This window comes from Typopeltis vanoorti, chromosome 2, assembly GCF_054136105.1.
Source record: "Typopeltis vanoorti isolate ZY-2024b chromosome 2, IOZ_Tvanoo_1.0, whole genome shotgun sequence".
Lineage (NCBI taxonomy): Eukaryota > Metazoa > Arthropoda > Arachnida > Uropygi > Thelyphonidae > Typopeltis > Typopeltis vanoorti.
In genome coordinates, this window is record NC_143550.1 from 66,447,208 (window position 1) to 66,462,189 (window position 14,982).

At 35.8% G+C, this 14,982-nt stretch overlaps 1 protein-coding gene across 2 annotated transcripts in view; it reads left to right on the top strand.

The window, feature by feature from the left end:
* LOC150109125 (gamma-tubulin complex component 2-like) overlaps nucleotides 1-14,982 on the top strand; it is a 491,041-nt gene that overhangs the window by 37,904 nt on the left and 438,155 nt on the right. For both annotated transcript variants that reach the window (XM_090405736.1, XM_090405742.1), the window contains exon 3: nucleotides 5,534-5,627. In XM_090405736.1, coding sequence (XP_090261862.1) covers nucleotides 5,534-5,627 — 94 coding nt within the window. The remainder of the gene's footprint in view (nucleotides 1-5,533; nucleotides 5,628-14,982) is intronic.

Below are 14,982 nucleotides of genomic sequence, written 5' to 3' on the forward strand. Positions count from 1 at the left end.
AGGAAAGGCAAAATGGTGCTTTAACTTCACGAGGAAAGAAGGGTTGTCCATGAGAAAACAAACCAAGTTGCCCAGAAAAAAGTATCTTAAATGATCTCTAAAAATGCATCTTAGTATGTATCTTAAAAATATTACCTAATTACTAAATATACTTTGAATATTTAAAAAAAATATCAAATATGTTCTGTTTTATATTTAAAATATTGATTTCTTAATTTTGGGCCCGAAAAAGTAGCGTTGTCTTATACACGGAAAAATACAGTAGTTGTTTTCCACAATGCATTGAAGTTATGGCACCAAAAGGTATAATTGATTAATCCTGATTTATACATGATTAATCCTATGGCTATTAATGACATATATTTATATCTGACATAATCCATGACTTTTGCTAGGATAATGAATCATTTGTAATCTTTTAAGTCTGTTTATATTTCAGATTAATTTCTGCACAGAGTATTTTTGTGTTTTGCTAATTTTCATGAATGTACAGGAATACCTTGTATAGTGCGGTTAATTGGTTCCAAGAAGCGTCGGCGCTATGCAAAACTGCATTGTTCGAGGTCTATTTATAAAGGTTTTCAATTTAATTTGTTTATTACAAAAATTTAGGATAATAAAAATGTTTAAAAATGAAAAAAAATTATTTAAATTAAGGGGGATATTAAATCCCACATTTTTTTAAAACTGAATAAGAAACTCAAAGATTGGAATAATGTTTATATCGCCGAAATGAAGCCTATTGGCTCTTTATATTTAAGCGAAAAAAAAATTGTTATTTTTATTAACTAAATAACAAATAAAATCCTTTTAAACTGATATAAAAGTTGTAGAAAACAAAACAAATATTGCTTCAATTTTAGCATACAGTAATTTACTTTTTACTAAAGTAGTCTTTTAGTGTTCGTTGAACCATCCTTGTCTTCTTTGTCTCTTCAAGTACTAGATCTCTGTAGCATTTAATGGCATTATTGAGACTTTGTCTCACTTTGTTTCTTCTTTCCAAATTCGGATCAGCATTTATGAGAAATTCGGAAGCTTCGTCGATTTTGCTCACAAAAGTTGAAAGGTCAGCAAAGGAAAATTCTTCAACCATGACATCAGTGGGCTCATCTTCGTCTTCTTCTTCTTCTGCTTCATAGGCTCGTTGTTGTTCCAACTCCAAAAGGGTTTCATCATCCAGATCATTTGAATGAGAATCAATACATTCGTTCACATTGTTACAATCTAAACTTGTAAAACCAAGATCTTTGCCCATCTGCACAATTTCTGTTGAGATTTCCTCTTTCTGTGTTGCAAAGGCAACAAAGTCTTTTGAACAATGCAGCAAGATATTATGCCATACGGCTCTCATGTTGCTTTGAGTCACCTCTTGCCAAGATTCATAAATATTTCGAATGGCATCTTTTATGTTAAATTGCTTCAAATTCGCTCAAAGTCCAAGAATCTTCTTCTGCTGCAGCTTTAATAGCTTGAGCAAAAGTTCGTCTTAAATAGTTAGCCTTGAAAGTGGAGAATTGATGTTGTGTTTGGAGGAAAAAAATGAATCTTGACATTTTCATCTAAGTCAGTCAATAGAGTTGGATGGCCTAGCGCATTGTCTAATAAAAGCAAAATTTTGAAAGGAATATCATTCTTTTTACAATAGCTTTTAACTTCAGGGCAAAAACAAGTTTGAAACCAGTCTTCGAAAAAAATTGAACGAGTCACCCACGCTTTTTTTATTCGAACTCCAATGAACAGGTAAATTGTTTGTTGTAAAGCCCTTAAGAGCTCTTGGGTTTTCCGCTCTGTACACTAACAGTGGCTTTAATTTTAAATTGCCTGATGCATTATCTCCTAGTAAAAGTGTCAATTGGTCTTTTGACACTTTATACTCAGCTTGTGTTTTTTCCTTCTCTGCTAGAAATGTGTGCAATGGCATTCTTTTCCAGAACAAGCCAGTCTCGTCAGCGTTAAAAATTTGATCATCTGTGTAACCTTCCTTCTCAATAAGCTCCTTCAATTCATTGAAAAATAATTCTGCAGTTTTAGTGTCAGCACTTGCGCTTTCATCTTGGATTCTTATGTTATGGAGTCCCATACGCTTTTTGAAATTGTAGAACCACCCGCGACTTGCTATAAAAGTTTCACTGGTTGTACCTCCTTCATTTTTGCTTTCATTTTCTTTTATTTTGTCATATGGACTTGTTGCTTTTGGCTGGATTATTATTTGACTCAAAGGAATCTTTTTCTGATTACAATTTTCAATCGAGATCATTAGAAGGCATTCCATATTTTCCATTGTAAAAGATTGAGTTCTCGTGATCACTTTTGACATATAAGAAGCGGTGCTCATTCTATGTTGTTTAATCTTTTCTTTACTCTGAATAATTGTTCGTACAGATGACTACTCATTCATTGAATTCTCATTTGCTATTTTAGCAAATGAAGCACCATTCTCATGACATTTTATAATTTCAAGTTTCTTCTCTAATATCAACCACTTGCGTTTTTTTTTTTTGTTACTCCAACAGTGTCTTCTTTGTTTTGTCTCTTTTTACTCATACTTAAATAATAAAAAAATATTAAATACTAATATTAACGTGAATAATGAAATGCCACGGGGAAAGAACGTGTCTACGTGAGAGCCAATCAAATAACTACTGCATAAACGTGGCTCTCGACTCTCACTTGCGGCGCCCAGGAGTCGTCAGTCAGTGTTGACAATAGTATATTAAAATTTATTTTAATGTATTCCTAGTTGACGTTGTAATTTCCTTAAATTATTTAGTAAAAAATGCATGACCAACGTCTAAACCTTTCCATGAGAATTACAATAAACCATGGAGATGATATCGCATGTAAAGCACGCCGTTACAGTAAAATGAAGTTAATGCTATCAAGACAACTGAATCATCTCGCCTTCCTAAAACGCTGCCGAGATAACCAGGTAATTCCTAACTGTGTGAAATTCAAGCACCGTTTCTCTTCGCAAAATGCTCTTCGTATTTATAACCCTCTAGCCAAGCCTTGCTCAGGGAACAAATCGCCACAACTTGCCGTTTCCTGAATGATGTAACTTAGCTATCCAGGCACTCGAAGATGACCTTTCAAGCACCTTGAGCCACGAAATTTGGTCTATTTTATACGACAACTCGTGCACTGCAGCGTAGAAAGAATTTAAAAAAGTATGAGATCTACACATCAAAAAATTTGAAAATTTAAAAAAGAACTCGATCTTGAAACCACAACTTCCTACCGAAAAGGTAGTCAACCTTTCGTCATTTAGTGTGAAACCTGAAACACTTGACGCCCTCGCACGTGATCACAACTTCGCCATTGCGCCCAGAAGAATACCTGCTGAAGATATTATGATACAAATTGAACGCGGGATACGACACCTTCCAAACTACGTCGCCAACGATATTAGACTGGATGTGGCTTGTGTTCTGACCAAAGCTAAACCACCAAAAGCCAACATGCCCAGTAAGGAAATTAAATCCCTACTAGAATTAAAGAAAAACAAGAAAATAATAATCACCAAAGCTAATAAAGGGAACGCCACAGTATTGCTTAACCAAAAGGATTACACAGGTAAGCTGAAAGCTCTATTGTTAGATCGGGCTACTTACCTCCCTATCGAGTACAATCTCACCAACTCACAAATTAGAAACTCCACAGGCTCCTTAAGAAGGTCATGTCTTGGTCTGTGGAAATCACTAACAAATTAAAACCATTTAACTCCATACTCCCCCCCCCCCCACCCCGTATTTATAGACTCCCAAAAACACGTAAGGAAAATGTGCCATTACGTTCCATAGTGAATGGCATTGATTCCCCCACATACAAACTAGCTAAACATTTGGCCAAAGCTCTCTCACACTATACTGGCAACACACCTTCACACATAAAAAACTCAGCCCACTTCGAAGCCAGCATAGAAAAACCTTACACTCAAACACACTGACATAATGGTCAGTTTTAATGTCTCTTCCTTATTCACAAATGTCACACTCAAAGAATCCTTAGAGCTAATCCAAGCTAAATTTTCTTCCGATATTACAGGCCTATTTCAGTTCACAATGAACTCGGGCTATTTTGTTTGGCAAGGAAAATTCTACAAACAAATAGAGGGGACAGCCATGGGTTTTCCACTCTCTCTCCACCCTTGGCCAACTTTTATATGGAGACTTTTGAAGAGAAAGCCTTAAACTCTGCCCCACAAAAACCAACCATTTGGCTTCGCTATGTTGATGATGTGTTCGCTATTTGGCCACATGGCTCTGATACACTCCTCTCTTTCCTAACACACTTAAACAACCAACACCCTAGAATCAAGTTCACCCTGGAAAAAGAGAAAAACAATTGCTTCCCTCCCCTTCCTGGACATACTAGTCACCTACCAACCTGATGGAACCTTCGGTTTATAGAAAACCCACCCATACAGGCAGATACATTCATCAACAATCCCACCACCCCCTCCTCGCAACAATATGGAGTCATTAAGACACTACACAACAGGGCTTAACTTATCTGTTCAAATGACAATGCCCTAACCACAGAACTAAACCACATTCTCAACACTTTCTTAGTCAATGGCTAACCCCCCCCCCAAAAAAAAAAACCCAAAAAATATTGAAACCAGTAAACCACAACCCCCCCTACCCCCTCACAACAAGGATTGCTCTAAATCCATCACCATACCCTATATCCGAGGCACCTCGAAAAAAATTACAAAAATCATAAAAAAACATGACTTAACTTCTTGTTACAGACCATATAAAAAATTGGTATCCCTTATCCGCTCTACTAAAGACCAACCTCCCCCCCCCCCCTAGACCTACCTGGTGTATACCAGGTCCCTTGCAGCTGTAAGCTGTCCTACTTTGGCCAAACAGGCAGGACAGCAAATATCAGAATTTCAGAACACAAGGACTACATCCAGTTTCACCAATACAGCCACTCTGGTTTTGCTGACCATGCGATGGTTGCCTGCCATAGAATACAGTGGAAAAAAGTCACGAAAATACACCGTAGTAAATACAAATATGAAAGGCTTTTCAAGGAATCAGCTTCTGCCCTAAGAAACAATCCAAACCTCAACAAATTTGGCTGCATGAGACTGCCTCAAATTTGGGAAACCTACATCAGAAGACCTTCAGCCCAATCGCCCAAGAATACCAACATTGCCCACTAGGGGGCACCATCAGGACTTTAGGAAAAATAATAGCTTCCTTCTTCTTCCCTCACTTACTGTTTGTTGTGCCTGCGTGTACGTGTCTTGTTTTTAAGTTTCTTGACAATGGTAACGTGACGTTGCCGAACTATTGAAGTATATTAAAATTTATTTTAATGTATTCCTAGTTGACTTTGTAATTTCCTTTATTTAATAAAAAATACATAACCAACGTCTAAGCCTTTCCACGAGGATAAGTGTAATAATAAAAGCCACGTTAGCCCAAAGCCCGTGTTCAAAACTGGGCTATACAAGGTATTCCTGTAATTTCCACAGTGAAATTCTTAATTAATTACCTACTAAATTGTTCTTTAGTGTTCCAGAAAAAATCAGTGAAGGTGTATCAGCTGATGGATATGCTGAACTCTTATTAAAAAACAGAACTCCATATGTTACCTCTACATCAAAGGTAATATCTTAATTTTTAGGAATATGGTGGTGTCCGTTGTGTAATATTTTTGATTAAGGAATTTTAAATGTATTGAATTATTATTTAAAAAATGTTCATAAATAGTTTTTCCTTCATATTCATTGATTTATGTAAAATTTTACTAAGTTCTTAACTACCGGTTATTCAGCACCATTTAGAACTCCGCCGTTTGGTGCCACGATACGAACTTTTCATTATCTGCTACATCTGCATCAGTTTCTAATTCACATTCAGTTAAAAATCCTTTATAAATATACCATACAACTTAAACAGAATTTGAACTTGTACAGAGTTAATAGAATTGATATTAAAGAGTGAAATTATATAAATAAAGAATCCACGAAGGGCAGTGATTTATTATGAAGTAGTTTATGTGGATATGGGGTTTAAAATGGGGATATTTTCGTGAAAATATCCCCATTTTAAAAAGAAGAATTAGAGAGATTTGTGAAGTTTTGCATATGAAATACTCTTACAACTCTTACTGTTGATACAGTTGACACATGGTAAACTTGTAGGGACCAAATAATTTATTGCATTGATGGTATTTCTATTGTGAATTTCATTTCACGTGGCATTGCTGGCCTGGTTGGCCGAGTGGTTAGCATATCCACTCTCCATCCAAAAGACTGCGGGTTCGAATCCCACCATGAGTGCAGATATTTGTGATTGTCTGTGAAAATACTAGTGGTGGTGGATGGTAAATAGTGTTGGTGTATTTGTTGTTCGTTGTAGTTGATGGATTGAGTGGCGGAGACAAAGTTATAGAGTAGGTGCCCTCCCTCGATGAGTCTTTGGACTCCCTGGAAGTGTCACGCAATAATAATAATAAAAATAATAATTAATGCAGTGTGAGCTTCGTTAGAAATTTTTTTATGTTGTACTGAGTGAATTCACTATAGTAGTGTTTTCTATATGAGAAATCAACAATGAGAACCTGTCAGCTGCATGTGACTCGAATAGCATGGTCCAAACTGCTTTTAATCCTAATGATATTTTTGTTTTTAATAAAATTTTTAACTGGGGGAGGTTGAGAAAAACAAATTTCCATGAAGTGAATAACTTACTTGTCAAAGAATTATATTCTTGTTTAATCCTTTGTCCAAGTGTAAACAAAGTTTGCATGTGAAATATGTTTATGACTAAGGTACTTGCCTATAGAGGCTGATGACTTGACATCAAACACCATGCATTAAGGAAAGTCACTACCCAGTGGTTTCGGGTGATATAAATTAAGACAGTCAGATCGGGGTGATGTTGCAAGGTTTCACAGCTTTATACATCTACTCCATAACAACTTTTATACAGTCCTGCACTTCTTTCCAAAGAATCCTTTGGAGACAGGGCATGTTGAGTGCCATCTCCCAATCTGGACCTGCTGAACATGGCATCTCTTATAACTCATAAGATTCTTTGGAAAAAGAATAAAGTACTACATAAAAGTCATTTTCTTATGGAACAGTTATATAAAGAAAAGCGTGAAACTGGTCTACATTGCTCAAGTCTGAATAGATCTAATAGATAGGCTTAAACTCCTCTTTATGGAAAGTTATTCTAAACATACCCTCCCTAGACGCACCTTTTTACATAGAAAAAATCGACTTAAAATTTGGGTGCGTCTTATGGTTCGAAGGTAACATTAAAATACGAATCTTTACACTGTACCGAAGCTGTTAGCGAAGTTCAATTACTGTCACAATATGTTAATAATATTAGTAAGTACGCCACTGAAGGCAGGTACCTAAGTTATCTCGCTGCATATGGGTGAATCACCAATTTAGAGCGTCAATAGTCATTAGTGTGTAAACATATGCGCTTTTGTATGGTTCATTTGAATTATTTTTTATAAGTCGTTGAAATTTTTATCTTAAATTAGAAAGAATGAGTGTAAAACAAAAAAAGACTTTCATATAACGTGAGTTATAAATTAAATGTGATAAATTATGCAAAACAATATGAAAACAGAGCAGCAGAAAGACATTTTGGTCCACCACCAACAGAAAAAATGGTTCGTGTGAAAAAACAAGAGGAACAATTAAAACTGCTATGTAAACACAGCAGTTTTAATTATTCCGTTTGCACCTAGAAAAATGGCCAGAATTAGAAGTACAAATGAAAAATTGGGTAACAAATCATCGAAACATGGAATATCTGTTTCTACGGAAATGATAATTTTTGAAGCGAAACGATGGGCAACTGCTAATGGAATTTTAGATTTTACCAGATCACTGTCTTGGTGCTTTAGATTTATGAAAAGGCACGGGTTATGCATGCATACAAAAACCACTCTAGCCCAAAAAATGCCCGCTGACTATGAAGCTAAAATTATAGAATTCCATAGATTTGTCATATTAGCGAGAAGGAAATTTAACTTTGAGCTTAATCAAATTGTGAACATGGATGAAGTGCCTCTAACTTTTGATGTTCCTTCAAATCGGACAGTAGATTCAAAAGGCACCAAATCAATAGTGATCAAAACAACAGGTCATGAAAAAACTCACTACACTGTAGTTTTAGCTTGTGCAGATGGAACAAAACTACCTCCCCCCCCATGTTAATCTTCAAGAGAAAAACGTTACCGAGAGATGAAATTCCTCGTGGCATTATTATCCATGTTCAAGATAAAGGCTGGATGGACGAAACAGGAATGAAATTATGGATACAAAAGATATGTAAAATGGCAAAATGTCAGGTGCGTTGTTTAAAAAGCCTGCGATGTTAGTGTGGGATCAATTCAGAGCACATAAAACAAAATCAACCAAGAAGCTTCTAAAAGAAACGAATACAGAATTAGCTGTCATTCCTGGAGGCTTTACAAGTCAATTACAACCCTTGGATGGATCTATTAATAAACCATTCAAAAATATTATGCAGGAAGAGTGGAATAAATGGATGGCAAAGCCAAATCATGATGTTACAGCAACAGGATGTATGAAACGGCCAACAATTTCAGAAGTATGTACCTGAGTGAAAAATTCTTGGGAAGCTGTGAAAGAAGAGATGATTATAAAGTCATTTAAGAAATCTGGGATAAGTAATGCGATGAATGGTACCGAAGATGACGCAGTTTTTGAAGGGAGTGACAACAATAGTTCAGACGAAAGTAATACGAACGGTGATAGTACCGAGAGTGAAGATGAACTGAATATTGCTAACACAAATGATTGTGACAATAAATAAAAATTAAGTAAGAATTTGTAAATATCTTTAAATAATAAAATATTTTTTCTAAAAATTATCTCATGAATTTGGGGTGCGTCTTGTCATCCGAAAAATATGGTAATTCTTTTTTTATAATGTATATGAACTTTGAATTCAATGTTGTATCATGAAAGGTTGGCGTGTTTGTTACTCCTGTAAAATGAATGATTTTAACTAATTATATTGCATTTTTTCTTAGAATAATTAGTATTATATTACTGCGGAAATTCATATTTTTAATGTACAGTTACACCCCAAGTTACGTAACACGCGACTTATGTAAATTCGCAGTTACATAATAAATCTAGTAGCATGTGTGAACACGTTTGCGGCTTTGTGCAGGTGCATTTTTGACAGCCTTATTGCAGCACAGTATAGATGCCTCATGCTGTTAGCTCAGTCACTTGTTATCACTGCTAGTTTCATTGGTTTTTTTTACCCTTAAAATGGAATGCAAATGCAAAACCGAATGTGCTGATAATAAATCTAAAAAAAAACAAAGGTCTGCAATTACTTTAGAAGAAAAGTTAAAAATAATTCGTATGTATGAAGGCGTGAAAATTCAAGATCAGCTACCAAAACATTCCCAATCTTGAATCAGAATTCAAGATTGGGACTGTCAACATAAGAAGAATAGCTTGGGAAATAAATCGACCCATTTCGACAGCGAATAAAATAGTGAAGGATAAAGTTTGCATTGTTGAATGCACGAAAGGTGCAGTAGCGTTGAAGGGCATACTTATTAGCAAGAAGAGGCTGGGTCCGATTGTAAAAAAATAATGTAAGTCAGCGAAAAGCTGTCTTACATTATTATATAGTATGAATAGTATTATTATATAGTATGAATAACCATTGAACATTTTATTGTATGTAATTTACAAAATTGACTTATGTAAAATTCGAGTTACATAAAGGTTTATGAAACGCATTACTTACTTAACTCGGGGTGTAACTGTATTTATTTCCTAATATATTTGCTGATATATCACAAAAGAGGTCACTTAAGGATAACAGCTTGGAAACTATTGAAAGATATCCACAGCTTTTTAAGATATGTGAAGAACCAACTGTGCTCTGACCTAATGTCCAATTCTCACCTACTCGTATCCAGGTAGATACCCATTAGTAGTTATCTACCTGGATAATATTGAACAAACGAGAATAAGCTGCCTGCTTTGGAATTAAGCTGATCATATTATGTTCTTATTGGCTCAAAGTAAAATGATGCAACACAACAGAATTTCATTCCGACTGGAGCATTGCCTGATTAAACAAGATGCCAGCTACCAAAACATTCCATATCGCCTTCATCAGAATTCATTCTGATGAAGGCGATATGGAATGTTATGAAAGATTGGGACTGTCAACAGAAAAGAAGTGGAACTGGTAGCAGAATTGGGGAAGTACCAGATTTACACAATTGGTGTTACTGAAACAAGACAAAAGCAAGCAAAGTTTTTATTAATGCTTCTAAATACCAAATAAAACAGATGCTATATTCATGTTCTTAATACTGATCAGAGAAAGGAAGAAGTAGCTATAGTAGGTAACACTGAATACAAGGTAATAATTTTGAATGGCAAACAATATCAAGTAGAGTGATGTAGACAAAAACATAACAATGCGGAACTGGACAATGAGATTTACTCTGGCATATTGTCCCACAGAAGATTCTAAGGAAAGAAGAGGAAGAATCTTTGAGTGATTACAGAAAGCAACTGACACACAAAAAAAAGAAAGGCTAGTCCTTGAGAGAGAGAGAGAGATCTGAACAGCAGAGTAGGAAATGAATAAATGGGTACTGGATTTGAGGCTACATTGTGATTTGCCGGTTTATTTAGTGCTCATGTAAAATAGGTGGTTTTTAGATGTTTTATTGTGGTTTTTTTACAAAATTAGTTTTATATTTCATAACATATTTTCCTTCAGTATTAAATTGTATCATAAAATGGCACCAAAAATGCATAAGAATTGAGCAGTATCAAAATGGAATGCTAAAAAGAACAGTGAACATGAGAACAAGAAGGCTTGTCCTGCTGAAGAGAAACATGAGGATGTTGAAAATTAATTAACCTACAAAATTAAAACAGTTATTAGATAGATGATGATGGAATTGCAAAAAAAGTAGAATGGCATTTAAAGGAACATTGGAAGAACAAGAAAGTTGAAAAGGAAAAATATCTTACCTGATATGTGAAAATATCTTACAAAGTGCTGAATCAAGTAAGATATTGCATAACAACAATCAGGTAGGTAAAGTTTATTATTATTATTATTAAGAGAGACATTCAGGGGATCAGAGACTCATTGAGAGAGGCTACATACTACACTCTCCAGCTATCATCCTTATTCTTAATTCATTCACATTGCTTGCACTCACAACATCCAGTGGCAGTAAATTCCAAACACGTGCCACCCTATGAGAGAAAAATCTAGCCATCATCCCCTTCTCAATCATATCACCCCTCTTTCTCCTGTTTGCTAGTGTCTGCAGTCTACAAATTCTCAGTTTATCTTCATAGTCAATATTCTACAATCCTGATATTATTTTTAACACTCTCCACTATATCAGAATCACAACGGAAACCAAGAGACCAGACTTGCGCATAATAGTCCAAGTGAGGTCTTATCAAAGCCTTGTAAAGAGGCAATGTCCATTTTACATTTAAATGTTCATTTTAGCATTGCAATTATCTTTTGAGTTGTATTTGCAATCTTTGCTACATGGCCCCTGAACTTCAACTTTCTATCTACTAACACACTCCAAGATCTCTAGCCTCATCAGTTTCTTCTAGCATAATCACCAATCAAATATAACATTGGATATCTAATCAGGCCGAAGTGAATGACTTTACATTTACGGACATTGAACTGACATCCATTTTCCCATGCCCACAATTCCAGCCTACTCAAATCATTCTGCAAGTACTGCATGTCAGTAGCATTCCTGATTACCCTACTTATCTTTGCATCATCAGCAAATTGCTGTATGTCACTTGTCAAATCCTTCCCAATATCATTAATGTACAGATTGAATAACAGTGGACCAAGCACTGATCCTTGTGGTACACCACTGGTTATTTATTTATTTTTTTTATTAATCTTTGTACTGGTTATGGGCAGTACTACCCTTACATCACGTCCAGACATCTCGTCCAGACTTGGTATAGGCCTAAGCCTGTACAAGTGTTTTACCCTATGCCTGTTCTAGTTATCATTGTAGTCATTCTCTGGTGGCAACGCCATGCCACCTGTAGGGCCCTCAAGGAAAGAACTTTTATATCCCTCTGCATAAGCCCAAGCTGTTAAGTCCTTATAGCTATCTGCACTCCATATGCCATGTAAAGAGATTGTGGCGCTGGTAAACCTCAGTGTTGCTCCATACTCCTCCCGTATCTTACTAACTAGATCTTGGTTATTCTTATAATAGTTTACCTCATTATTATGGCTATAGGCTAATGGGCACCCTGTTCCCACCACTTGAGCATCAACTACCCAAATGTCATCATCTCTTTTAATCACTAAGTCTGGCTTAGGCAAACCCGCAGAGGTCCTATAATGTGGTTCCACCGTGGTCTCCCAACCTTTGTTCTTAAAGCGGTTGTTAAATCTTGCAGACTCACATCCCCCATATATCACTTTTTGAAATATCATTCAGCCATCCTCTTATCCATGCTAATATTCTATAATCCAAAACCATATTCTCCAATTTATGTAACAGTCTACCATGCTATATTCTGTCAAAATCCATAGCAAAATACAAAAGTATCATGGTGTATCCATTCCCCATGTTCGATTTCAATGGTAACATTGTTATAGAATGTGATCAAGTTGCTGAAACATGATCTTCCCTTAGTAAACCCATGTTGCTCATTGCATAGTAAAGATTCACTGTCAACCCATTTCTGAATGCGAGCCCCTAACCAATTTTTCCAAAATCTTAACTACCACTTAGATACTAATTAGTCGATCATTGGATACAACAGTCTTTGCACTATCCTTGTATAATGGAATTACCATACATTCTTTCCATTCCTGTGGAATCTTCCCTGTTCTGAGACTCATATTAAACAGCCTGATCAAAGGAACAACCAGTTCAGCTGAACACACTTTTAGCACACGTACTGATAGCCTATGAATTCCCTATTGCTGAATTCTTTTCAGTTTGTGCAACAGCTCTAATACCTTGTCCTCATACACCTGAGTTTCTTCATTCAGCGAAGAGGTAGCAGTGAACTCAATGTTGTGTACAAGATCGATAACTTTTAACAAAATGGGCACTCGTTCGTTGAACAACCTCTTCTGCATCTGTAACCCTCATGACATCTACATTTAGAAGAATTATTCTTTCATATTCATTCTTTCTTTTACTTGCAACATATTGTTAGAATTCTTGTGGGTTGTCATTAGCATGCAGAGCCAGTTTCTTTTCATACTCAGACTTTGCTGTCTGTACATCAGTTGTGACTATTCTAGCCTGTTACTTATATTTTTCATAATGGACATAATCCTTTTCTTACAAATCTCTTGCTTAATAAGATTAGACATCCATTTCACTCCTACTCTATTTATTCTTCGAACTCTCAGGACACATTCTGATATGCATCATTTAAGTATTGTTTAAATGCTTCCCATGCACTGTCGAAATTCTTCCCATCCAACAACTGATCCCATTTCACTGAACTCGGTATACGCCTCAGTTGATCATAATTTCCTGCTCTGTAGTTCAGCATGTAACCTTTTCTGAATGGAATATTCATAACCTGTGTCACTTCCCAAATGAGTTCTGCATGATCGCTCACACCAACCGGAGGTAGAACAGTTATGTCTTTAACTGAAATGCCCTCTGACACTATAATCAAATCTAGCACTCTTTGACCTCAAGTTCCTTCTGTCACATTCTGCTTGAGGAAGTTGTCCTTCAACAATTTAATAAATTCATTTTCATTCTTCTCATGAGATTTCACCACTACCTAATCAATATTTTCTGATACTACTAACAGTATTTCACTAGCAACTGATCTACCAGGTCTGTAACAACACCCCACTATGCAATTGATCTTGTTAGATTCCACCTCACATCAAATGGCTTCAAACTCACTGCCACGTGAAATACTGTTAGTAGTAGTACAATCATAGGCAGCGCCTGCGCCTAGTATTTTTCTTGCGTGTGCGATTAATGTTCGGCACCTTTCCAAAAAAGTTTTTTTTGGATAAAGTGTCAATAAAACGAACAGGAAATGAAAACCGCTTTACAGTATAATGTTACCTACGGATTAGTCCCTTTTATACAAATTTTTTTTACACGGAACTCGACAATTAATCATAAGTTGATTTATGATACATCAAAAAATAAAGAACTATTTTAGGTATATTTTCGTAAATTTTAATCAAAAATTACAGTGATATAATCGGGTCCAGGATACAATTTCAGAATTTATTTGTTCATTTCCAGGAAGATCTGAAGGTACCTAAACGGATTTTATGTACCATTCTGTACCATTTGTTGTTCGTTTAAACTCTTATCTCATATTTTTTGACATCTTTTAGGCCCCTTTTCTTCTGCAGCGCCTGTGTATATTGCACACTTCACACACACCACCAGCTGGGCCTGATCATAGGTCTCAGCTCTAACTGGATTCAAGTCAACCAATATCATTAGTTGCACACTCCCTCCTTTCCTATCCTCTCTATCTGCACTAAAAATACTGTATCCTTTACACTTGATACCACTTAGTATGTCTGATTCTGAATGTCAGGTCTCACTAATGCCTACAATATGAGGTTCCAACATATTGACTAATGCAACAAACTCTACCCCTTTGTTTCTGATACTCCTAGCATTCATGTACAGACATGATAATCTACCTTTATGTTCTTTTGTTTATTCTTGACTGCAATCTGCATGGCACAGTTGGACAACTTATAAAAAAGGATATTACCTATGACTTTGTAATTACTTCGAGTTTTCCCAGAAAAAAAAAAAATAGAAATATAACAAGCGCAGTTGAAAAAGAGTAAAGAAAAATAACAGTTGGTAATTCTAGTAGGTAGGAATGATTTAACCAGCAAAAGGTTCAGTATGTGAAAGAGGATGTGAAAGGATTATTGGAAGAAGCGAGTGTGAGAAAGT